This window comes from Ammospiza caudacuta, chromosome 21 (genome assembly GCF_027887145.1).
Source record: "Ammospiza caudacuta isolate bAmmCau1 chromosome 21, bAmmCau1.pri, whole genome shotgun sequence".
NCBI lineage: Eukaryota > Metazoa > Chordata > Aves > Passeriformes > Passerellidae > Ammospiza > Ammospiza caudacuta.
In genome coordinates, this window is record NC_080613.1 from 2299670 (window position 1) to 2326211 (window position 26542).

Here is a 26542-nt window from a genome sequence, read left to right on the forward strand (position 1 = left end):
AGAGAACAAGCTGCAAGTGTCATTAAAGCAGGTCGTTAAATCACAGTAAAAATAATCATCATTAAAAAAAGGAAAGGAAAAAACAAGGAAAAAGCCAAACTTGGCTGTAATGTCCCTGTCCCCATCCCCTGGGGGCACCCCAGCAGTGCCATCCCCGTGGGACCCCCAGCACTGGGGGGAAGCTGCAGTGTCCCCTTGGGCAGACCCTGCTCACTCTGGGGTTTGGAAAGGGAGGGACAGAGAGGTACCTGCTGCCATCAGGCTCCAGGGACACCCCCAAGTCCCATCCCGAGGCCACCAAAGCCACCACAGCCTGGGGACATCAGCCTGCAACAAGAAAAATAAAGACAAATAACTCCACATCGGGTTTTCCCCAGAAGGGACACGGGAGGGTGAGCAGGAGGCAAAGAGCTTCCTCCTCCCCAAAACCTCTTCACAGAAGGGCTCAAAGCTCATTTTGTCTTTTAATTTTTGCATCCAATACATTCCAAATTATTAAATAGTGAGAGCATGGTTGTTCAGGGGAGGAGGGAGGGGCAGAGGGTGAGCTCTGCACGCACTGAGCTCTGCCTCTGGTGCGGATGCTGCCAGGAGCCAGCACCAAGAGACTCCGTGCCCTTTGGAGCAAGAACAACGTGCTCTCCATGCTCAGATCCCTCCCTAAATCCCTTCACATGCTGACGGGGGGCTCCTCCCCTCCCAGTAGGACCTGCATGCCCTGGGGTGCAGAGGGGTGACAGATCCTGTCCCCCACGAGTGGGGACGTGAAGGTGCCAACACGGAGAAGCAAAGGAAAAGGAGGGGCTGGGAGGGAGGAAGGGAGGAGGGAGAGAGAAACCAAACCCAAACCCAAACCCAAACCCAGCCACATTGGGCAAAAACCAGACCACAACCACAACGGCAGCCAGGCTCTCCACCTGCAATCCCACACAGTCCTCCCGACACGCGCCAGCCTGAACTCCCACAGCACCATCCCTGCTCCAGGGGGCTGAGGAGCCTCCCTGGGACAGCAGCACCCACGGCCAGGGCTCCCCCCCTGCCTCCAGAGGGGCCTGGCCACGATTTCACTGCCACGATTTCCCCCAGCCCGTCCCACTTGGCTCGAGCCCTTCCCGAGACAAACGCGGCCAGTCACAGCACCTGCACCCGAACACGCCTCGCTTTCCTGGTCAGTGACAAAACTCTCCTTCGAGGACAAGGTTAACGATGGCTTTACTTCTGAGCTGAGTGATGGATGGGGTGATGACGGGGTGGTGGTGGGTGGGGGGTGGCTAGCTTTTCTCCTCCCCTTCTTAAAACAAACAAAAAAAAAAAAAAAAAAAAAAAAAAAAAAAAAAAAAAAAAAGGAAAGGAAAGGGAAAAAAAAAAAGAAAAAGCTACAATCTTATAGACTAACCTCAGGAATATCAAAAAAGGAGCCCAATATTTTTTTAAGTAGGTCGCCACAGACCTAGTCGTTTACAGTATAACGAATGCGATTATTTCCTTCATAAATTTTAAATACAAGCAGAATAAAAATCACATTTTTTTCAGGCAACAGTAGCAGTTCAGTAGGTAAGTGGCTTGATCACATTTTTTTTTGTTTGTTTCATATTAGTAATGCATGCAAGCAGCTTTAGTATTACAGATCCCTTATAGGTGATGAAATGTTTGCTCTCTCTATAAAGTCCCTCCGTAAGTACCATCCTGTCTCCTCACGGGGGTCTCGGGCCGGCTGGAGGAGCCCGAGCCCTGCTCGAAGGGTTGGGGGGTGCTTTGGGTTTCTGATGCCACGGCCTCGGTGGCAGCCGCCTCCTGGATGACGGAGCCGCCGCCCTCGGCGTCCTCGCCCTGCTCGAAGGACTGGCTGGACCCGTTGCTGAGCTCCACGTTCACCGTGCTAGTTCTCAGGGCTACGATAGTCCCCGCCTCGCTCCTCCTCTCTGCATAGATGCGCTGCTCGAAGGGCTGCGCCGCGCCGGGCTGGAAGTCGGGCTCCAGGGGGACAGTGTTTGTGGAGGAGCCCATGACGCTGCGGTACATCTCCATCCCCTCGGGCAGCATGGACTTGATCTTGGGCAGCCAGCGCTTGCGCACGCGCCGCGCGTTGGTGCACATGTCGGCCGCGATCACGTTCATCTCGCTCTCCTTAAAGCTCGGGGCAAAGTTCTGACAGTACACTGCAAAGACAGGGAGACACGGGGCTCAGCCTTCGGGGCCAGGGACACAAAGGGGAGCCTGGACAGAGCACGGCTTCACCCACGGGCCTGAGCTCTCCACACTGACAGAGCTCCTCGGCTGGAGACAACCAGGAAGGTACGGACAAGAGGGGACAACCAGGAAGGTGTGAACAAGAAGGAACAACCAGGAAGGTGTGAACAAGAAGGAACAACCAGGAAGGAACAACCAGGAAGGTATGAACAAGAAGGGACAACCAGGAAGGTATGAACAAGAAGGAACAACCAGGAAGGTATGAACAAGGAGGAACAACCAAAAAGGTATGAACAAGAAGGGACAACCAGGAACAAGAAGGAACAACCAAGAAGGTACGAACAAGGAGGAACAACCAAAAAGGTATGAACAAGAAGGGACAATCAGGAACAAAAAGGGAGAACCAGGAAGGTATGAACACCCCAGAATGGCCCCTGTCGCAGATATGTTTTATGAAAAATCCTTTTGCTAGGATCTTTTCCCCTGAGAAGCTGAGAGGCCTCAGAAATGAAATGTGAACAGTAATTATCTGCTGCTGTGGAATGCAACGGGTGATCTGTGATTGGTCTCATGTGGTTGTTTTCAATTAATGGCCAATCACAGTCTGGCTGTCTCGGACTCTCCGCTCAGTCACAAGATTTTATTATCATTCCATTCCTTTCCTTTCCTTGCTAGCCTTCTGACAAAATCTTTTCTTCTATTCTTTAGTATAGTTTTAATATATCATTTTAATATAATATATATCATAAGATAATAAATCAGCTTTCTGAAACACAGAGTCAAGATTCTCATCTCTTCCCCTACCAACACCACCACAGGGCCCTCACTGCATGGGGACCCCCACAGCCACAGGAGATGGCCAAACCAGAGGTGGACACACAAAAGATCCCACAAACTCCCCGTTAATGGCTCCTAAACCCCCAGCAATGCAAATGTCGGAGCTGAGGGGCTGCCCCAGGGATTGTCCTCTGCCTGTCCCTCTCCTCACACCATCCCTGTGTGGCCCTGGCTGCTCCAGCATCCATCCCAGTGCTGGCACATGCCCTGGGAGCTGCAGCAGCCCTGCAATCCCTCGTGCCCTGCTCTCTGCAGGAGCCAAGCACCTGATGTTGTGGGGCAGCATCCAAGGAACTGCCATGGTGAATAACTGTCAGCTAAAGCTCCTGCACAGGGACAAATCCAGGCAGGAGGAACCCATCCCATACCCTGGCACACAGCAGCAATGCCCTTCCAGCCCCTCTCAGGAAGGATCAGGGCTGCAAAGTGCAGAGTTGGGACTCTCCAGGATAAAACTGCCAACAGGGAGCTGACTCCGCCATGTTCAACCACTTTACTGAACATCTGCCCTCTTCTCCCTTTCTCCCAGATGCCACAGATCTGCCAGGGCAGCTGGAAGGCCCCTGCACTTTACAATTAGGGAGGGGAAAGATTTCTCTCCCAAATCTTAAAAACTAAATGAGAAAAACTGCTTAAGAGTTTTGTTCTCCAGCACAGTAATATTTACACATAGATTTACTCCCCAGAATTCAGCCAGGCTGAGAGAACACAGTGATTTTCACTGCAGTTGAAGCCCATGGCAAACAGATCTTTCTGAACCCTTTGGGGTTTCCTCCAGCAACTCCTGTCCCAAAACACTACAGGTGACTGAGTGGGGAGTGGCTGATGGAGAGCAGATCCCACCCACATCTTCTCTGGGCAACGATGTAAACTAAAAAATAAATTGATTTTCCTAGAACTTAATTCCACCATTACCACACAACAGAGTGCCCTTCCCTGCCCAGGGCTGGGCCATGCTGTCCCACCCCAGCAGCAGAACACCCCTCTCCTTACATTTGACTGCATTGAGGACCCTGCTGTCCAAGGGCTTCCTGCTGGGATCGCTCGTGGAGGACCTGATTCCAGTTCCACAGCTGTTGGCAAGAGTGTTCCTGCGGGGAGGCAAAGGATACAATAGAATATATATCATAAAATAATAAATCAGCTTTCTGATTCATTATTTATATTTATATTTATATTTATAAGGGACATCCTGGGAGAGGGGACCAGGGCACAGCCACTCCCTGCCCTCCTCCCTTCAGACCCTGGAGGCATCACCAGGATTTTCATGTGAGGAGTGGGAAATGTGCATGGAAATGGAATAAAGTCCTCAAGCATCACTAAGAAAATGCACAGAGCTGAGTGCAGAGGACGAGGCACTCCTGAGCCAGGGTTAAACCCCTGGAGGTGAAGGAGCAGGGAAGGGATGCCCTGGCAGAGCACGAGGAGCAGCAGGACGGGACAGGACAGGACAGGACGTACCGATCGAAGAAGGTGGCCAGGAGACGTCTGAGCAGGACCTTGTGTTTGACACCAGCACATAAATGGCAATTCATCAGCTGCCCCCGGGTGATGTAAACACCTGAGCCTGCAAGGGGGAGAGGGAAATCCAAAATGAGCCCCTGACACAGCCACAGAGCCACCCCTGAGGCACCCACAGCTCCTCCTCTTCACCTGCTGCAACAAGGACAGAGGGGTTCCTGGAGAATCCTGACAAATCCTTGGAGCCTTGGCGAGTCCCAGGCAATAACAACTCCTAATTTTATCTGTACGGACAGGAGGTCTATGGGAATCAAATGAAAGGATTCCTATTTTCTCACCAATGCACACCATGCAAGGCTTGCACTGTGATTTGATATGTACAGATCAGATTATTTATTTTTTCTGAAGCAAGAAAACCCCAATCCATTTGGCCTTTTCTTTTTTTTTTTTTTTTTTTTTTTTTTTTTTCTCCAGTGCAAGGCTGCAGAACACAGAGTTGGAAATGAAAGAAAAAGCCCATCCAGCACAGAAAGAGGTACTTGGTTACAGAATCTAACTGCTTTCAAAACCCCAGCCCATCACCTCTTGGTACCTCTGGTGAGCAGGGAATTTTCCTTCTAATGCACAGCAACTGCTGCCTTTGAAGCTGCTGCCTTTAAGGATGTTTTCTGGAAGAAAAAGGAACCCTGTGCAAAGCAGCTGGACATGTCCAGAGGTCTGGCAGTACTTTAGAGCAGGTTTTATATCAAACCTTTTTACTCAGCTCACAGACCAGCCTGCTCCTGCATCAGCACTGCTTCCAGGGAGAGGTCATCCCATTTTTCAAGCAGAAGGTTTTGGTGTTTGCTTTTAATTAAGATTAAATAATGGGTCATAGCTGGATCCAGAACACACTCTGTTCTGGAGATATAAAACATCTGCTGGAGCAGCAACATCTCCTCCTGGATTTCCAGGGAAGAGATTGTCCCTGACCTTGTGGATGCAGCCCCTGGGGTGACCCTCTGCACCTCCCCTGGCTGCACCAGGGGCACCCCAGGACCCTGCTCCTGCCCAGAACCCAGCATCCCTCTGCATCTCTGGCCATGCCACTGTCACCAGAAATCCTCTTTGTATTCTCTTCCATCTAATGAGTTTTTTTAGTCTTGTTTTGTTGGTTTTTTTTTTTTGAGTAACAGCCTCAGCCCCTCCCTCAGATGTGCTGTGCTGACTGCAAGCCTTGTTAAAGACCTTTTTCAGAGAGGGCTGCTTGAGTTTGCTGAATCAACTATAGCATGAAAAACCAGAAACAAAAGGAAAACACTCCCACTTGGAGAGTTGAGGAAAACTTTCACAGCAGGATCAGGCCCCCCCCTCCAGGTCTGAGACAGGAATTAGGGGAGTTTATTTTGTATTTTAAGAGATAAGGCATCAGAGCAAACACCAGCCATCACTGAGGGGAACTTCACTTTAATAAATGAAAAATAACCAGGCAGCCACTATCGGTTAGTGATATTAATCTGCTTTTTTCCAGATTGAAAAATGTAAATCAAGCAGAGTTGCCTCAAACCAATTTGCAGCTCTCACTGTGAAAATAACTGCACCACTTGATGGTTTTAAGAAGTCTCACATTAAATGGAAATGGGTACAAGATGAATATTCCAGATCCAAAATAAATACTTGTGGTTGTAAGCTGTGCTTTGCCTTCCATCAAAGTCCTGTCCTCCATCAGCTGCAAACCTTTGTGGGCATCCCCTGAAATCCTGATTCCGTCTCCAGAATGAAAATGAAGTCATGCTACTCACCAAGAGAGAAATGACTGCAAGGGAAGAAGAACTGATTTGGATGGACTGTGCTGCCACATGTCCCTTTTGGGGCTTTGCAGGGATCAATTAAACCTCCCCACCTGGGCACGTCTGGGATGTCCTGCCCAGTCATCCCCACACAGCCACATCTAAGGGAAAAACCCACAGCCAGCCCACTGCAAAGTAAAGCTGGGGGGAACTTCTAAAAGCAGAATATTATTATTATGATTATTATGATTATTATCACTGGAATTCGACCCGGTCACTCCAGTTAAACACTTTCTGTGCAGTGCTGGGTGTGCCTGGGATGCCACAGCCACCTGGTTTCACTCCTCCAGCTCTACGTTCTCTAAACAGAACTTCTTCCACCTCACACTGGCCAGAAATCTTTCCTAGAGAAGGAGTAAATTCTCCCAATATTGTAAATTCCCCCCAAAATGAAAACAAAGACAGAAGAAAGGATCAAACCCAATTCCTTCTCCTCCTGCTGCAGTTTTTGACCACTTAGTAAATTTATAAAGAAATTTTACAGGTTTTTCAAAGCTTGTTCATTGACACAGATTTTATCTCCCTTGCTTTGTAAATCTTATAATGTGGCAATTTTTGAGTGGGGGTTGTTGGGCTTTTAGATCTGTGATTCTAAATGAAAACACACTCACTGCAGCCACACCAAGCAGGAAGAACACAAGCTGCAGAATTCAATTAAAATGCTAAATTAATTCAATTGAATAAATCCTGTTAATGACACATTTTTCTGTCAGCAAATTAGAGGAAACTCGGAACTTTCCAAAAAACGCTTGGTGACGAATAATCCAGAAAGACACAGCAAGGGCACACGAGACGGAGAGCACAGCTCCAGAAGGGGAACAGCAGCAACCCAGAGGTATTCCAAGGAAATTCCAAGGTACTCCAAGGAAAATCTACCTGCAACGAGCTCGAGTTTCTCGCCAGGGTCCCCCTCGGAGTAGAGCTTGGGGTGGCAGCGATAGCCGATCTGGCTGATGAGGCTGGCAGGGAGCGCCACCAGGTCCCGCCGGATCAGCACGCACGAGCGGTTCTCCAGGGGGATCTGCTCTGCCTTCTCCTGGGCCACTGCAAAACAGAAGGGGAAAACCATTAAAATAACCTGTCATGATGCTACAGGAGGTCAGGCTTTGATTTCTTCACGCAGCAATTGGAAATATTCCCCCCACGGGGCAGGTGACACCTGAAAACTTGGGAAAACCCCCTGGTCTCCCCCTCCACAGCAGCCTCAGCTTCTGCAGAAAGGGATCCTCAGAATCTAATTATGATTTAACATCTCCTGGGTCAATAATTTGTGAAAATGGACAGCTCTGTTCAGCTGACATCACTCTGCACGCAGAGCTGCAGCCCCACACATCCCAGGAGGGTGGCAGGAATTTCACCAGGGCTTCTAAACAGTGAACTGATGAACACCTGCAGCAGTTCCATCATTACTTCCCTTGATGGTTTTTCATGCTGAAGTTAAAATCCAGACCCTGCAGACACCTCTGCTCTGAGAAGGGTCACCAGAGCCTCTCTGTGCACCCACCAGCCACCTCCAGCCCACCTTCTGTTCCTCTGCCTCTGCAGGCCAGCTTTTCCTCTCAGTAACAAAAGAAGCCCCCATCAAAAAGGCAAAATATGTTATTATGAGGTAGCTTGAAAACAAAAATACCAGATTTTTCCAACCCTCTCTGATGCACCATCTCCAGAGCCCAGCACTGCCCAGGAGCAACCAGCAACATGGAAAAGCTGAAATACTGGGCTGTCCTGCCAACACCTCCAAACCTGGGCATTGTGGGCACACAGGGGATTGGTTTCTAAAGCACATTTACAGTCCAAGACCACCAGATTGCTTAAAATGACAATTTTTGACAGCAACGAGGGCTGACCATGCACATCAACTTCAGAACATGGTGGGAACATTCCCAGGGCTGAACTGCAGCCCAGCTCTGCCACGATCCACCTTTTTCCCCCAAAACTGTTTGATAACATGACAAGTGCCACGTACAAACCCCAACCCAGCTCTGTGCTCAAAACCTATGCACACTGAGAGAGCAGAAACCCCAGCAAGGAGCATTTCTGAACTCAAAACCTGCTCCAGAGGTGTCTTTCCCTGTGATTATCCCCGAGTTCTGGGTTCACTTTTCCTCCCTGCAGATAAAATAACAAGTTTTGCAGAGCTGGTGCTCAGTAACCCAGGGTGATGGCTCGGGGACAAAGGGAGCAGTGTTCTGTTCTAAGTAGGACATGGCCACGGTGCCCTGCTGGGCTGGGGCATCCCATGGAGGCTCTGGGGCATCCCCACCCTCAGGACATGGGCTGGATGGCTCCCTCTGGCCCTGAGGAATGGCAGGAGGGGTTCTGGAATGGCAGGAGGGTGGTCCCTGCTCAGGGATATACAACCCAACAGCAGCAGAACAACTCACAGGGTGGTTTTAAACTCTTTGTGCCATCACAGCCCCATCACCAGTGGGAAATCTGTGCATTGACACTCCCAGCTGCAATATCCCCAGCATTCCCAGACCCAGCTGGAGATGGGGCTCAGCTCCCACTGAGGGAGAATCTCAAAGATCACCCCTATTTTGAGGCTTTTAGAGTGATAAGCAAACCATATCCCATTAAATACTGATATTTTCAGCTTAAATAAACCAAAACCAAAGGGACAGTGGGTATGGGGGAGCCAGTCCTGCTCTGCTGTCCTTCCCTGGCAAGGCAGGGCCACCAGGGCAGGAAGGGACACCTCAGTCATCTCCCAGAGGCAAAATTTTACTCAGAGGTAAAATTAAATACACAACCCCTAGGAGCTGTATATGTGACCTACACAATCCCACCTCAGCAGGGGGCTCTGCCCAGGTTATTAAAAAATCACTAAAAATATTTAAAATATTAGCAACTATTAAAAATTATTAAAAATTGAATTCTTAATACTTCATTTTTACTTTAACCAATGGCTCAGGTCGAAAGCACCCACAATATCCAACAGCACCATACTTCAAAAACCAAACTAAAATTCAGCCTAAAAGACCAAGCACAACTCAACCTACTGCTGGATTTTGGTTACATCTGTCCTGCTGGCTCACTGTCCATAAATCTCTTATAAAAAACAGCCATGAATCATTTTGGGGGGCTTTGCTTCCATTCAAGCATTAGCAGAAAATCAACGATACCAAACAAAAAGAGGTTTGGGGCTTTCAGTGGCACCTCAGTTGAGCAGATAGCAATCAGTTATGTAAAGGAGCAGGACACAAGAGCCACTCTGGTGCCATGTTTCCACAGAAAGCCACTCTGTTTGGCCTTTCTGCTCCACAGAACAGGAGAGTATTTGCTTCTAATTAATTTGTGTCTTCAGAGGGCAGCGGCTCCTTCCCTTTGAATGAAAGGGCAAACAATGGGAAGTATTGTTAAATACAGTTTTGTTCCTGAACAAGAAAGGAGCTCCCAGCCAGCAGAGAGGGGCAGGAAATCATTACAGAGGAAGCCACCAGAGCTGCCAGCCAAACACTGGAATATTTGATTCATTTGGATGTATGCTTTTATCCCAAACTTAGCTGGAGGCTGCAGCTGCAACAGGTGGTGCAGAATGGAAAAACTCATTTTCCTGGATTTTTCGGGCCGAAGAAACAGCCTCAAACCAACTCACTGGTCCATGCTCCATGGCTCCAGGCTGTGCATGATGCTGGGGCACGTGTCCTCCTCATCCCTAAAACAAACTCCAGAGATCCCTCACAGCCCCTTAGTGCTGAGCCCACGATGGTTGGGTGACATTGGGATTTCTGCACGTCCCACCTGAGATTTGCTGGGGATGGGCTGCTCAGGTGAGTGCCTGGGGATTGCTGGACACACACCTGGCCCCAGCGCTCACTCATCTCCTTACTTCCTGACAATCCAAACAGCAAAACGAGTCACTAACCCCAATTCCCACCAGTTTGGGTTCTCCAAACGGCACATAAACATCAGGGTGCTCCTGTGGGTAAGAAACAACTGCTGCTGGTTTAGGAATGGGATTGGGAGATACAGAGAGATCAGAGTGATGGAGCCTCACCCAAAAACTGATCTTCACAGAGTCCCAACATACAACCACACATCTCAAACCCTGAGAGAACCCATCTCCACCTGCTCCACCATGGATGATCCTTTTCTGTACACAGCAAAAAGTCTCTTTTCAAACAGCAATATTTTAACATTTCTCTCCCACCAGCCTATTTTCCACTGGCAGTGGGACCACCTCAGAAATATCTTCCCTCCACAGCCTCAGCATCCCCAGCATCTGCTGCAGATGTAAACCTGGAGCAGAGGACACACGCAAGCACCCTGGGACAGATCCATCACAGAGTCCCAACGGGGAGAGTTTACATTTCCCAAATAGTACATTTATACCAACGTACTGAAATGTAGCCTTTGATTTGTGACCTATTTATACAGGGAGGTAATCTGGAATTAGTATAGGAAAAATATTACTGGTTTATAAATACCCCTATCTTGCCTTCGCCTCAGATCTCAGCCAGGAGTGAAACATCTGCCAGCCTAAAATTAAACATCTGTGGTTCAGAGGGAGGAAAATGGGGCTGGAAGTTTAATGCCAAAAAAGGCCAGAGGCTGAGTGCCCCCAGCCTGGGGCTCAGCTCTGGCTGTGGCAGGGTCAGGATGGGGCACTGCCACCACAGAGCCCTCAGCCTGGAAAACACCTCCAAAACCAGCACATCCAACCTGTGCCCAGTCCCCACCTTGTCCCATGAAGACACACAGGCTTTCAGCACTTTGCAGGTGTCTGAATCCCTCCGCAAAAGCCAAAGTGCTCTGGTGGATACTGACACAGCCCTCGACCGCTTCATTCCCTAAAAATCCACGAGCTGTTTGCTGCTGAGCATCCTCCTGTGCACAGGCTGGTCCCTCAGGAGCAGGGGGAGCTGGCAGGAGCAGGGGCTGTCCCTGCAGTGGCAGCCAGCTGCTCCATCCCGCTGCAATTCCTGCCGTGATTTGTGATTCACGCGGCCGCAGCGCGGGATGCTGCACGGGCTGCACCATTTGGGATTCTGGGCTGTTCCCTGCCCTCTTTCCTTACTGTCAGGAATCAGAGGCCAGGAGAGAGAACTATTCTCTCAGCTAATTACCACAACTATTCTATAATGGCTATTTTAGATGAATTTTTAATGAAGTGTGCTCTTGTCAGTTCAGGATTTCATAACTTTCAAGTCCAGCCTTTACATTCCAGCCGTTTGCTGCATCAAGATTTTCCCTTTTCCCTGCAAACCGGTGCAGCAGGAGCAGGGGAGGAGGACGGACCCTTGCACAACTTCGCTGGTGCCTGTCAAAATTAAATTAACTGCATCTGCTCAGCAGAGAGCTGACTGACAAGAACGTGGCTCAGTGCAGAAAAGCGCCGAGCATCTGCAAGTCCTGCTGAAACCCACTTCAGCTCGGGCCCACGACGCTGTAATTAACAGGGATAAAAATACTTTGCTTTTGTTTAATATTTTCTGGAGTTGTGCGTTCCTCAGATCAGATGCTGGAAACCTCATTAAGTCTCGCTCGTGTCCTCAAGGCCCACATGTTCTCCACACCCAGACCTAGTTCTGGAGCAAGGAGCCATTTTACCGCAGTGCTCCCAGCCTGGCACGGCAAACGTGGCCACCAAACCTGCCCAGAGCTTGGGGGGAAACTGAGGCAGCTTTCCCCCTCTGCCAGCTGCCGCCCCGCCTGCCAACACCTGAGCCTGACCCTCCTGTGTTTATCATGCTGCTCCTTCTGCAGGTCCAACACTTGTCCTGGTCCCTCACAGCAGTGCCACCGCTGCAGGCGGCACCAGCTTCTTCTCCCAGGGCTCCTCCAGGAGGAAACAGCCTCAAACTGTGCCAGAAAAGGTTCAGGTTGGACAAAAGGAGGAATTTCTTCATGGAAAAGGTGTTCAGGCATGGGAAGGGGCTGCCCAGGGAGGTTTTGGAGTGCCCACCCCTGGACGTGCCCAAGGATGCGACACTCAGTGCTCTTGGTGGTGTTTGGTCAAAGTTTGATCTTGGAGACCTTTTCCAACCTTAATGATTTGGAGATGAGGATCTGATCCAGCTTTGGAGATTCAGAATGGCTCTGACTACAAAAAGGGGTGAAGAAAATAAATTAAAAACCCCCAGCTTTGGGGCAAGAAGAGGATTGGTGACCCCTCCAAGGCTGGTGGGTGATGCTGAAGGCAGGTGAGGAGCTCAGTCCACCTCAGCAGCTTCAGATGGGGAATAAAAATGCATAGAAAAAGAAGGAAAAAATTCCAGCAACCTTCTCTGAAATTCAGAGCTTCGTCTGCTCTGCTCCTCTTTGGCTTTGTTTTTGTTTTCACAAACAGGGCTCTTGGAAACCTTGGCAATGCCTGGTTTAAAGGGCTCCCCCTCCCCCAGGGCTTTGTGAAGCTGTGGGATCTCCATGCCAGGAGCAGGATTAGCTGCCTTCTCTCTTCCATCTCACAGTTTCATTATTCTGCACCTTTTGAGAGGGTACAGTTTATCCCGAGTAATTAAAACACAGTTAGCTCTACAAGTCCCAACCATAATGGAACAGCTTAGGTTTTACTTTTTGTAATCTCTCTTTTGCATGCCCTCTTTTCCAGGAAGCCTGATACCTATAGCTGCCTTATTTCAAACAGGAAACTCCCCCGAAAGGTGCGGGTGGGGAAGAGGAATTTCAGCAGAAATGTGGGATATTTAGAGCCTTACAACCTGCCTCTTCCCTGCATGGCCTCAGCATCACCACCTGCTTCCCCCTACAGAAAACAAGCAGGAGAACTTGGCTGTGGCACAAGGGCTGCAGCATCTCCAGTGACACCTGAGAAAGCTGCTTGGATTTTCACTTTTCCAGCTGGGATGATTCCTGTCCAGCATGGATCAGGGGCAGCCTCAGAGCTGCTGCTGCACCATCCCCAGGCTGGTGCTGTCCTTGCCTTCTGAATTGGTTCTGTTCTGCTCCTGCAGGAACTGGCCCCGTGACAGGGATGGAAAACACACTCCAAGGGCATGATCCCACTGCTCTGAGGAACAACTGAAGGCAAACACTCATTGCTCACCACAGGTTCTACAGGGAAAAGCAAAATAAACCCAAAACAAGTGGGCAACACACAATCCTGTTCAGTCTGGCTCCAACAGCAGCCATGGAGGAGACCTGACCTTGTCCAACCCCGGATCCCACTCCTCTCCTGCTCCATCCCAACCACTGAAGCAGGACAGGGAGAGGCTAATTTGAGGCTAATTTCCTACAACTGCTTGTCCACTTCTCCTAACAAATATTTCTAATATTAAAATAGTAAATTCACTGTTTTCCTCCTTTTTCATATGGCTTAGTGAAAAAACACCATGGAAAATTCTGCTTATCTGTTCACTGTCTGGCAGGGGACGTGGCAAGAGGATGCTGAGGGGATGGGATGGGATGGGATGGGATGGGATGGGATGGGATGGGATGGGATGGGATGGGATGGGATGGGACAGTGTGTTGGGGTGAGCCCACTCTCAGTACTAAGGAAGCCTACCTGTTTTATGCAACAAAAATTGTCCTATTTGCCAAATCTTGTTCCTTGGTGAAGACTAAAGTCAAATGGCTTTGAGGAGAGCTCGTCAATGAACCAGAGTTAAAATATTTGCAGCATCAGTGCAGCAATCCCAGGAGGCAGAGCAGGGGAAGCAGCTCCAGGGGAGGGGATGCTGCCTGCAGCCACAGCCAGGGGGAAGATGTCCCTCCCTGGGGAGCTCCTGAGGACCAAAGCTGCTGCCACAAACACCTGCAGCTCCCACAAGGAGGCCTCTGTGAGGCTGAGCTTCCATGGGGGACACTGCCAGCTCCACCTGTGTGGGGTGCTGGGAGCTGCTTCCACAGGGGATGCTCACAGGACAGCACCCAGGGGCATCTCCCCCTGGAACTGTGCCCCTGGACCTGCAGCCCTGTCCTGGCTCCTCAGGAGGGTCTGAGCCCTGCAAGGCGCCAGGAAAACAGGCTGTGTGCCCAAGGAAGTGGGAGGGAAAGGAGCTCTCGTGTCCCTGTGCCCACTCTGGGGCTGAGCAGCAGCTCCCAGCCAAGCAGCACCAAAGAGAAGCAGCCTCCTCTGTCTGAGGCCCGTCAAGGGATTCACACTCAGCCCTTAATCCTAAATTCTGGAAGGACAGCAGGGTTTTACTTAGTTCTGGGCACTAATGGGGAAATAAAAGAACAGGAAGCCCCAAAAATGCTTTTTCATTTCTAACAGTGATGTGTGGGACAAGAAGAGAGGGGCACTTCAGGGAGTGGGGAGAAAAATCCATCTTTCCTTCCTGTTGCAGATATTCCTAATTAACTTCAACAAAAATTATTTCATTTATATTCTCCCTTCCTCCAAATATCCCGTGCTCATCACTTTTTTGGAAACTCTCATTCTAAAAACCCAGGACAGAAGACAGCTCCCAGAGTGACCACCTGGCCCTGGGCCAAGAGGATGACCCACAGCAGGTTTGCTCAGCCATCACCTCAGGATGGATGCCACCACCACAGGGCTCATGCAGCCACCAGGCTCCTCACTGGCGGCCTCAGCTAAAAAGCAAAGGCTGAGCTGACCCTGGTGGATGATGCAGCCTCTCATCTAAAGAATGAGAGGCACCGAGACATCAGTACCAAGCCCACCACATGGGCAAAAACCAACAAATGAAACCCCCAAAGACCAAAACCCGGTGACCAACCCAAATCTGCCCACAGTAGCTGGACGAGGCCCACACAACCCCATAAAGGGAGCAGAAAACCCAAGCAGAGAGAGCCATCCATTACCAGAGTAACCTCCCGAGGACTTGATGTACATCTGCCCGTACTGCTCCTCCACCATGGTGTCGTAGGCCTCGTCGTCCTCCTCGTCCTCCTCGTTGTGGTAGGAGGTGGGGCTGTCGGTGGTGGGGATGCTGCTGGCGCCGGGGCTGGTGCGTTCCCCCTGCGAGTACTGCACCTGCTGCACGTTGGGCAGCAGCGTGGCCAGGTTGGGCACCCCGTAGTAGGAGACTCGGGACAGCTTCAGGGGCCCCGCGCTGGCACCGGCGCCGCCGGGCCCGTCCCGGGCACCGGGCTCCAGGGGCCGCTTGCCGGGCAGGCCGGGCAGGGCCTGCAGCTCCAGGTTCTCGTGTTTGACGCGCGTGAGCAGCGGGATGGGCATGGAGGGGGACATGACGTAGGGCGCCGAGGCCGACTGCAGCTGGTTGCAGGGGCTCTGCGGCTCCGAGCTGGGGTCTTCGATCATGGTGGTCTGAGAGTCACAGTGCGGGGAGCTGACCTTGAACATCAAGTCCGTGCCTTTCTCCACGATGTGCTGGATCTGCAGGAAGCCCGCCGTGTACATCACCACCAGCTGCTCGCTCGCCGCCATGGTCAGCTTGCCGGTGTAGCAGAAGGAGAGGATCTGCTGGAAGCAGGCCGGGGGGACGGTGCCCGGCAGCTCGAAGGCGTTTTTGCTGTTCCCACTGAACAAGTCTCGGAAGTAGAGGCTGCTGGCGGCCAGCACCGCCCGGTGAGCCTTGAAGGCTTGGCCCTTCACCACGATGGAGACATCGCAGTAGAGCCCCAGCAGGCGCTGCTCGTTCAGGCAGCCCAGAACGGTGTTCCCGAAGTTGGGAATCTCTATGTGCAACATCTGCGACATGGCTCAGGGTCGGCCGGAGCTCCTCAGACATTCAATGCAGGAATATCCAAAGTAGGGCACATCTGAAAAACGGAGAAGGCGGGGGAGAGAGGAACAAGGTTTTTAGACAGTTCACCAAAGGCAGGCAGGAGCACAGGAACCCACCTCACCCGACATCAAAGGCTCCAAGGCGAGCTCCCAGAGCCAAGGCGGAAAAGCGATCGCTTGCAAAAATCATTTATCGATGGTTTTGAGCAGCCTTGGGAATGCCACTGGTGGATGGCAAAGGATATTTCAAAAAAAAAGCAAGTATTTTCTTCGAGTTGTGGTCTGTTTAAATAAGCACCACTGATTTATTCCCTCGGGGGTTTTTACTTCATGCAGGAAAATCTGAACGATAATGGGAGAGAACAGTAAAGCAAACGAAAGGCAGTCACACAGATCTCGGTAGCATTATATAAGAAACACAACAACCAGCAGCTATGTTGAAACTACAGAAAAGATATTTATAAAACAATGTGCCATTCTGCCCGAAATAAATACAGGATTCTGCCGGAGCGAGAGCTCCCAGGAAAAAGCACTTTGAAAAGCAATCTTCCCATTTGCACCAGAAAGAGGGAGCGTTTCAACAGTTAAACCCCTTCTCAACAGATTTATCCTCCAACAAAACGAGGCTTATCTGCAAATTAAGCCAGATATTTGAGCCCCAATAAAACAAACCAACGTGCCTGCCGCAGCGAGCCGCCTACCAAGTTGTCTTCTTATTTTCCTCCCCCAGACGCCGAGCGGGGCAGGGGCAGCCCCAGCCCGGCCCCCGGTGCCGCCGGTACCGGCAGCGCGGACCCTCGGCAGCCCGGCCCGGCCGCTCTCCAGGGCCAGCTGTACCTTTTGGCCATGGGCAGGATTGCTGCTCCGGCTCCCTGGAGCAGAGCCTGGCGCTGGGAGGGCGCTGGGAGTGCGCAGAGCCCGAGCAGGTAACGCTGGTGCAGCCGAAACTCCAGCGGAGCAAATCACTGCGGATGCACCGAGCCCAGACCCCCCCCGCGCCGCCTCCCCAAACAGTCCCGGAGATTCAAAATCCTGCAACACCACTCAAAAAAACTACCTTTAACTAATACTGAAAGCGCAGAACAACGATTTTTTTTTTTTTAATTAAAAAAAAAAAAATTAGAAGTTTATCTGAGAAAGATTAAAAAAAAAATATCTCTGGAAAGAAAATAATAACCCACAAAGAGCTGCTCTGTTCCCATTGCCGAGGGGAAAAAAAAAAAAAAACAGTCCTATCTGCAAGGCCACGGGGTAACAGGAAGAAAAGGGAACACACTCGGAGCCAATTTAATTGTATCTGCATGGTTAAAAAAAAAAAAAAAAGAAAAAAAAAATTCTTCCAAGCGAGGAAGTTCGCGGTGCCTTCGCCTGGCCCGGAGCGAACACGAACGTACCTTGAGCAGCGGCCGCTGCCGAGGGGCTCCGGAGCCCCCGGTGCCCGGGGGAGGGGGAAAATAAAATATAGTATCAAGCGCTAGGTTTGTATCTGCTGGAGCTCGAGCTTTTACCAAGTCAAATCTCCCCGGCAGCGCACAGCATCTAAATGAATAGGCCGGATGCAGATTAACATTCAGGCTGCTCTCTGCAATGAATAGAGCCCTTTGATTAGGGACCTGAAGTAAATGCCAGTTTCAAACCGAAGCTTTAAAAACAGAGAAATATCAGTGCCAGAGGAATGCTCTCAGTGTTGGTACAAGACAGACTTTTGATGAGTCACTGCAATGCAAACAAAGATGGCAGAAATACTGTACTGTATGCTGATGAAATGCTTAGTGGTGCCACGGCAACTGAGACAGGTTTTAAATTTATAGTGCAGTTTTGCATATGAATTACGCTGTAAACTGCCTCCCCTGCCATCTAGTACATCCAGAGTGTCAAAGCATTTAAACTATTCCAAACAGTCTGCAGAGCTGGCACTGCTGCTGGTTAACTCCTGCGGCCAGGGGAAGGCAGGGAGCAGGGCTGGGGAGCATCCCCTGCATCCCCCCAGCACCCTCCTGTGCCCCCTGCATCCCCACAGCATCTTCCTGCATCCTGAGCATCCCCCTGCATCTCCAAGCATCTCCCCAGCATCCTCCTGCATCACCCCTGCACCCCCACAGCATCCTCCTGCACTACCCCCACATGCCCCCAGCATCCTCCTGCATCCCTCCATCATCCTCTGCAACCCCTCAACAACCCCTGCACCCCCCAGCATCCTCCCACCTGGCCCAGCATCCCACCCCAAGAGCACCTGCCCAAAAGCACAGCTTTGGGAATGCCCAAATCTGCCCAAAATCAAGGTGCTTCTTGGGCAGCCACAGTCCTGCTTCCTGTCCCCCCCCCTCCAGATCCCCCACACCCCCCAATACAAGAAAGCCTTTCAAATGCAGGAAAAATGTTTACCCCTTGGGGAAAGCTTCTTTCAGTCTGTGGCTGAATCCACTAAAAGCAAATCCATTTGCTTAAGTAATGAAATCCCAGTCACATTGTCTCCTGGATTCAGATTTTAAATTACCTTCGCATTTATTGAGCATGTTTGGTGCTTTTTTCTGGGAAAGAGGGTGGGGCCTCCCTTTGCTTATTTCTCCCTTGCCCAGAGCATTTTTTCCTTGTGCCACTGGCCTCGGGTTTGGTTTGATTGCTGTGCTCTGATGGTCACACACAGTTAAAATCCCAGGGATGAGAGGCGAGGCCATCCCCAGAGCAGGATGACTGCAGGGAGCACGGGGCTGGTGATGCTCCAGCCTGACCTTCCCTCCTGATCCTGCTCACAGCTCCACTTCCACACCCTCAGGGATGTTTGGTGCATGAGGTTCAAGCCCAGGGCAGGGAAGTGCTGCTCTCCCAGATTTGCCCCAAACTGCCCCAAATCCCAGAGGACCTGCAGCCCCACAGAGCCTGGAGAGCCCCATGCTCCCATTCCCCGCCTTGGGAATGCTCACCACCCTCACCCAAACCCCTCAGGAGGCCACTGGGGTCCCTGCCTGGTGCTGCTGAGAGGGCACCAAGGTCACATCCCACGAGGAGATCAGAGGTGACACCACAACAACCAAGCTGAGAGGCCAAAACCTCTCCCAGGCACGACAGCGCTCACCTGTGCAAATGGAATCTGCCCGGGCAAACAAAGATCCACTCTGGGTCTGTGCAAATTACTGAGGAAAACCCGAGTTACAGAAAAAACATCACTGCTCAGGCACCTAAGGGAGCCTCATAATTCCATGAGGATGGGAAGAACAGGGGTGGAGAAGGATTTCCTCCTCTTCCCTTCCAGGAAGGGCTCCCTCAGAGCAGGAGAAGACACCAGGGAGGCCTTGGATGGACCCAGCAGGGCAGGATGTGTGGGACCAGCCAAGGACAGCTCGGTAGCACACAACAAGCCAAACTTAAAATAAATATCAATTATTAATATTACTTAGAATTTGCTCTATAAACAAACAGGATTGTCTGGAGGAACCCCTGTTTCTCCCTAAAGGCACCAAATTGGGCTGGTTTAGGGAATGTTTTAAGCCAAGGAGAAGCAACAAAGTGCCCCAGCATCCCAAATCTTTGGCAAACCTCAGATAAAACCTCTCAGGAGATGCTGCACACAATTGGTCCCTCCCAAAATGCAGTTCCCAGGGAAATGGGGGGGAAGTAACAGCTTGGTTTAGGAAGAGCATCAAGGAACACAGCAAAGCCACACAAGGAAGCTGCAGAAGCCCAAACCACCCCAATAAACCATCAGCCAGGACTGCTGGAATATTCCCTTCTTCCTCCCTCTGCCCCTTCCTTTTTATGACCAGAATACACCAAGAAAGCCTCCCAAAACCCAACCCAAAACCACCAAAAACCCCAAATCGTGAAGAAATAAAATAAAACAGTCTTGAAAGCCCAGGAGAACCTGCTCAGCACCAAACCTCGCATTCCCTAAAAACAACAGCAACAAAAAGCTACTGTGATTAGACAGCAAATGCAATAAAGCTTGATAATTTCTAACTTTAAAATCCCTCTATTAAATATGATAATTTTTCTTTTAAATAGAGCACCAAGAGACCTTTGAAGGGTTTGAAATGGCTTCAGCCCATCTGACACAGGAAGAGCTGTGCTGCAGGAGAAATGACCTTTGCAATTACAGATGTAAACTGTATATTTCCAATCTCATCTCCCAAGCTGAGCTGTGTCCCAAGGTGCAGGAGGAGCCCCCAGCATGACCAACAGCCCAAAAAATCCAGTCCCCTTTGGCCTGGAGTGTCCTACAGGTGACAGACCATCAACAAGACATCTCCAAATGGGAAAACCTGGATAAAACTGGATTAAAACCAGACAAACATCCCCCACCTTGATCATTTTACATATGTGACCATTCAAGCAAAAACATCATTTTGTTTTCTGATGGCAGCCTCTTTCTCCAGGAGGATAATTTGTACATCTCTGCCTGATTTTTGTAAAGTCATAGCCTTTGTCACAAGATGTTCATAAAAAATGCAGCTGTTATTTGAGACAACTTCCAGGAGAGTTTGGGAATTCTCAGTTTCTGCATTCATCTGCTTTGGGGGAAAGAAAAAAAGCAGGTTTGCTCTTTTCCAAACTAATTCCCTGCTCTGAGGCCTGAAAGGTCAGGGCGAGGCGACAGCAACAAAGGGAAAAAGCATCGACCTAGAATGAGATGCTGCCATCAGAGCTCCCCCAGGAGTAATCAGAAATAATTAGATAATGTATTTAAATTGGCTTTTTTTTTTTTTCTCAGCCAAACAACAGAGAGACTGGGTGGAGAATCATTCCCCCAAAGCCCCCCAAAAATCCTGCAGCTCCCCAGGAAGGTGAGCTGGGACAGGGACAAAGGGACAGGGACCCTCTGGGGGTGGGAGACAAAGCAGCCAAAGGCTCCAACCCCCCCAGCCAAAGCCCCAGGAAAGAAAAGAGCTGAAAAGTCCTGCCCTTGAAGGCCCCAAAGGGTCAAAGGAAACTTCCCTTTCTTCTGTAAATGAGGAGAGAGTGGGGGAAAATCCCACCCTTGGATTTGAGGCTGGCAGGGGGTCCCCAAAGCCACCCAATCCCCCAGGCACGGGGGTGGCACCTGCCCTGCTCTCACTGCAGGGTTTTGGGGGTTATTTCCCCATTTTTTAATGCAAAGGAAATGTAAAAGCCCAGGGGAAAATATGCAACAGCTCACTGCAAACTCGGTGGCCAAGTGTCATCATTGCCCGAGCACGGAGATGCTGTAATGCCTCAAATAAAATAGAGACTTAAATAAAATAGTTGGGTAAACTAAAGAGTTAAATAAAATAAACAGCCAAATAAAATGCACTTCAGGTCCAGGCTGAGCATATTCCCCCCACCTCTGCATCACAGGCTGTGCCAGGGAGCCAAACAGCCAAAAAGCAAAGTCTGCACCCCCACCCCAACAACTGAGCATCCCCTTTCCAGGTGAGAAAATCCAGGAGGGGAAGGGAGAGGGATTGGAGCACGGGTCTGGATTCCTGCACAGGGGGGAGAAAACAAGGTTAAGTTCAGTAATCAAATGGCAATGAGCCTCCTCTCCTGCAGCACTGGTATCTGCAGCTCCAAAGTATTTATTTTTGAAATGCTGCAAGTGGCAAGCGGCACGGACAGACCCTATTTTTAGTGTAGCAGCCAGTGGCAATGGGTGAAAGAAGATTATTTCTGCCTTATTAAGAGCAGAAAGTGAATTTGCAAATATTACTCAGTAACACACGGGCAGCCCCCACGCAGCAGACACGCAGCACGGAGCCACCACGGCTCCAGAGTTCACACAGAAAGTGCAGCCCCAGAGGCTGGGCAGGGGAAAACAGGGAGGGGAAAAGGTGGAAAAGTGAATTAAAATCCTGCTGATGGTGCAGCTCAGGAGGTGTGGGCAGCCCCACTGCCAGGGGATGGGGACTGGGTGCTCAGTTTGGGACCCTGGCACTGCCCTGGGGGCTCTCCCTGGGGACCAAGCTCCAAACATCTCCCGTGGGGAGCTGGCACAGCCCTGAGGGGTCTCTCTGAAGATCCTGGCACAGGCACAGGGATGGATGCCAGGACAGCCCTGAGGGGTCTCTGCCCAGGGACCCTGGCACAGCCCCAAGCATCTCTCCATGGGGACCCTGGTACAGTTCCGAGGGTCTCACCCCAATCCTCTGGCACAGCCCCGAGGGTCACTTTGTGGAGACCCCAGAACAGCCCCAGGGTATCTCCCAGTCATTCTGCACAGCTCCAAGGAGTCTCTTTACGGGGACCCCATGACAGTCTCGGGGGTCTCTCCCCCAGTTCCCCATCACAACCCCGAGGGTCTCTCCCCAATCCCCATCACAAGACCGAGGGTCTCTTTGCAGGGACCCCGCACAGCCCAGTGTCCCCCTGGTGCCAGCGCAGCTCCGAGGGTCTCTCCCCAGTCCCCTGCAAGGTCCTGAGGATCTCTCCCCAGTCCCTGGCACAGCCCCGAGGGTCTCTCTCCAGTTCCCCATCACAGCCCCGAGGGTTTCTCCCCAGTCCCTGGCACAGCCCCGAGGGTCTCCCCCAATCCCCATCACAGTTCCGAGGGTCTCCCCCAGTTCCCCATCATCATAGCCCTGAGGGTCTCTTTGCAGGGACCCTGCACAGCCCTGTGTCCCCCCCAGTTCCCCATCAGAGCCCCGAGGGTCTCTCCCCAATCCTTGACACAGCCCCGAGGGTCTCTCTGCAGGGACCCCATCCCTACCCCGAGGGTCTTTCCCCAATCCGTCATCACTGTCCCGAGGGTCTCTCCCCAATCCCCATCACAATCCCAAGGGTCTCTCCAGTCCCCCATCACAGTCCCCAGGGTCTGTCCCCAATCCCCATCACTGCCCCGGGGGTCTCTCCCCAGTGCCCATCACTGCCCCGAGGGTCTCTTTGCAGGGACCCCATCACAGTCCCCAGGGTCTCTCCCCAATCCCCATCACTGCCTCGGGGGTCTCTCCCCAATCCCCATCACAGTCCCCAGGGTCTGTCCCCAGTCCCCATCACTGCCCCGGGGGTCTCTTTGCAGGGATCCTATCACTGCCCCGGGGGTCTCATTGCAGGGACCCCATCACTGCCCCGGGGGTCTGTCCCCAGTGCCCATCACCGAGGGTCTCTCCAGTCCCCCACCACAGTCCCCAGGGTCTCTTTGCAGGACCCTGCCCAGCCCCGTGTCCCTCCCCGGCAGCCCGGCTCTGTCCGTCTGTCCTGCTGCAAGGTGAGTCACCGTCCCCGGGAGCACCGCGGCTCCTCGAGGTCACCCACCCGGCAGCAGCTCCCCAAGTGCCGTCATTCAGCCAAGGCAAAGCGTGCTTTTGCCATTATTATTTAATTAGGCTTTTTTTTTTTTTTTTTCCTCTTTCCCCCTTCCCTAACACTGATCCTAAGAGCTCTCAAAGCAAAGAGAAGCAAAAATAGAAAATGCAACATTTTAATTTTTTTTTTCCCCTCTCTCTCTCTCAGATTGCTGCAAGGGGAAGGGAGAAGGGAGAGAGACATGGCTAGAAAATACAATTATTCTGCAGAACGGAGTATTTTGCCATCTAATAAAAAGTCAAGACCCCGAGTAAGTTATGGCCACAGGAAAGCACAGAGCACCCCATCACCCTGCCTGCAGCATCCCATCACAAGCACTAATTCCCATCCGTAACACATCAAAAAAGACAAGTGCCATGCTGAATCCTATTCTCCTCACTCCTGGTACACAACAGCAGAGCTAGCAATATATAACATGCATGACTCAGTCCTAGCACCGTGCCACTACGGAACAGAAAGCTTTAAAATAAAGTAAATATCTTAAAAGGTCAATTAAAAAAAGCTTACAAAACATCAGACGCTGCTTCTCGCTAGAGCTCATTACCTAGTATGGTGGAGCTGCCTGTGTGTTTTTTTTTCTTGTGCAAGTTAGTCTGTGAGTCAGCATTAACACACATGAGAACATCAGGAATACTGCCTAGTTCTGATGCAATGGAGGTTGTAAAAAAAAAAAAAAAAAAGAAGAAGAAGAAGAAATCGCACTCGGTTTGGACAGGAGCCTGTAATTCAATTGCCTTTACTTTTCAATTACTGCATAGCCTACCCTGACCAACCTGCAGAGGGGAAGGAAACTTTGCTTACATCTCTGTCTTAAAATTAATGACTTTTACTTTTGGCTACAGCTTATTCTCCCTGCTTAAAAAAAAAAAAAAAAAAGACATAGTATAATTAACCCTTCAAGGGCAGCTGAGCCCGAGCAGCAATTGGGATCTTTGTGGTTTTGCAGGAATTTCAGGGCTGCCAAAAAGTTCTGGTGAAGGAAGACATTTATGCATTAAACTTTTAATACTCAATAAAGCAAAGCTACAATTGCATCTGAGCTTGATCTTTAATGGAAAGAGAAGCTTGCAGACAAGGGGAGTTGGAGACTGCAGAAATTTAACTCTGCGCTTCTGGGCTCAGACAGGCAACTACGAGACTGCACAGAAGCTTCTTCAAAAATGAGGGGCTTGGTCATCCAGCAAAACCCCTGAGAAATCCAAAATTGGTGACACGAGGTGGCCACCCCAGCCTGACACCCATCTTGCCCAGACAGTGCTAAAAATCTGCTTTTGTTATATACTGCATTTACTGTTTGTAGTGCAGCAAAAAATTCCCTGTCCCCCATTTCCCTGGGGGGAAAACCAGACTGATCCCTATTTCCAGGAGCATTAAGTACATGAGTTTTCATTTCTGCCTCCTCTCCTCCTGCAGCAAAACCCCTCACTGGGGGTAACACACTGTGCCCAAAGCTTCAGAATGTGCCTATTTCTGTATCACACCCTAAACCACCCCCAGACAACACTGCAGCCCAGAATATTGTATTATATATGCACTGCTGATGATTATAGATATGAAACGTTATAATATAGATGATGTATGATCAATATATTGGTTTTATATATATATATTATATGCTAAACTATGTCCACCAATATCTGACAAGTCCTGAGCTGCTGGGAGAGCCCCCTAAAATCTGGTTTTTTTAATCTCTGCAGCAGAGAGAGGTCAGAGGTTGGAGTGAGAAAGTCTCCCCAGTGCTCACAACCTGAGCTGGTCCCACACCAACAAACCCCCAAAAATATAAACACGTCTATGTAATTCATATGGGCTCAAAATTCAGTGAAACACAAAAAATGCCAAACCCCAGTTTAGTTTGCTGGTTGTTTTCATGAGCAGACACAAACGCTGCAAAACCCTTTCTTCTTTCCAAGTATAAATACTTATTAATGCTGATTAACCAACACAGAAGCCTCTAATATTAGAGATCAATCACTTCTGCAGCCTCTCCTGCAGGCAAGGGTCTGTCTCAAACCAGCATGAGCCTGGTGGGGTTATTTTTCCTTAAGCATGTGGGATACTTGAATACAGATGAATTGAGTTTTAAAGGAAAAAAAAAAACCCAAGCAGCAACTTCTGGGCCAAGTTCTTGTGTGCCAAACTTTTCAACTGCCACAGCACAGCTCGACAGTGTTTCAAAAGAATTTAAGCACTGTTTTGAATACTGCTGACAATCTTCCTCATCAAAATTTGTAATTTAAATACCTCAAATCTGAAAAGCACGCTCCCTGGGGCATGCTTCATTCTCCCTCCCCAAGCCCCATTTGGAATAAAACCCATTGCTTTCTGCAGCTGGCAGGGTTTTCCCCCCTCGTGCAGCCCCCCAGCATCCCAGAGGGATCCCAGCAGGGCAGCCCTGGATGGAGCCTCTGTGTGCACCCCAAAACACACAGCACCCTTCCCCTTTCACAGCTCTCCAGGCTGCTCTAGAGATAAAACCAGCCACTGGTTCAGAGATAACATCAGTCACTGGTTTAGAGACAAAATCACTGATTTAGAGCCAAGTCAAATCAGTGACTTAGGGCTAACACCAGTTAGTGATTTAGGGCTAAAACCAGTTAGTGATTGAAAGCTAAAACTAGTCAGTGATTTAGAGTTAAAACCAGTGACTGATTTAGGGCCAAAACCAGTGACTGATTTAGGGCTAAAACCAGTACCTGGTTTAGGGCTAAAGCCAGTTAGTGATTTAGAGTTAAAACCAGTAACCGATTTAGGGCTAAAACCAGTAACTGATTCAGGGCTAAAACCAGTAACTGATTTAGAATTAAAACCAGTTGCTGATTGAGAATTAAACCCAGTGACTGATTTAGGGCTAAAACCAGTGCCTGATTTAGGGCTAAAGCCAGTTAGTGATTTAGAATTAAAACCAGTGACCAATTTAAAGCTAAAACCAGTGACTGATTCAGGGCTAAAACCAGTGACTGATTCAGGGCTAAAACCAGTTGCTGACTTAGAATTAACCCCAGTCACTGATTTAAAGCTCAAAGCAGGCTGTCCTGACTCCTACCCCCAGAAGGGGTTAATCCAAGGAGCCCCATTCCCACCCTCTGCTCTCCAGTGGGTGAGATGCTCCTTCAGACGTGTCAATAACCCCCCAAATAATTCCCTAACCCCAGAGGAGCAGCTGAAGGAATGCCTTGGGGTGGCAGTGCCAGGGGAGCAGCAGCTCCATTTTGGCAGGATTTGTGTTTAAGATTCCCTCCCATGGCTGCAAAGCACCTTGAAAGGTCGGCGAGCGCTTTCATATTCTCGCATCCATCGCCGGCGCTGCCGCAGACGGAACGGATTGACCTAGACAAGAACTGCAAGAGCCTCG

The 26542-nt window shown here is 50.3% G+C and overlaps 1 protein-coding gene across 1 annotated transcript in view; it reads right to left on the bottom strand.

Annotated features, from left to right (window-relative positions):
• Positions 1-1382: 1382 nt before the first annotated feature.
• The window catches only part of NACC2 (NACC family member 2), a 49847-nt gene continuing 24687 nt past the window's right edge, over positions 1383-26542 (bottom strand). Inside the window, exons 2-6 of the mRNA XM_058818394.1 lie at positions 15045-15965; positions 7194-7361; positions 4489-4594; positions 4021-4118; positions 1383-2159 (exon numbers count right to left, since the gene is read on the bottom strand). Coding sequence (XP_058674377.1) covers positions 1660-2159; positions 4021-4118; positions 4489-4594; positions 7194-7361; positions 15045-15903 — 1731 coding nt within the window. The 5' untranslated portion in view covers positions 15904-15965 and the 3' untranslated portion in view covers positions 1383-1659. The remainder of the gene's footprint in view (positions 2160-4020; positions 4119-4488; positions 4595-7193; positions 7362-15044; positions 15966-26542) is intronic.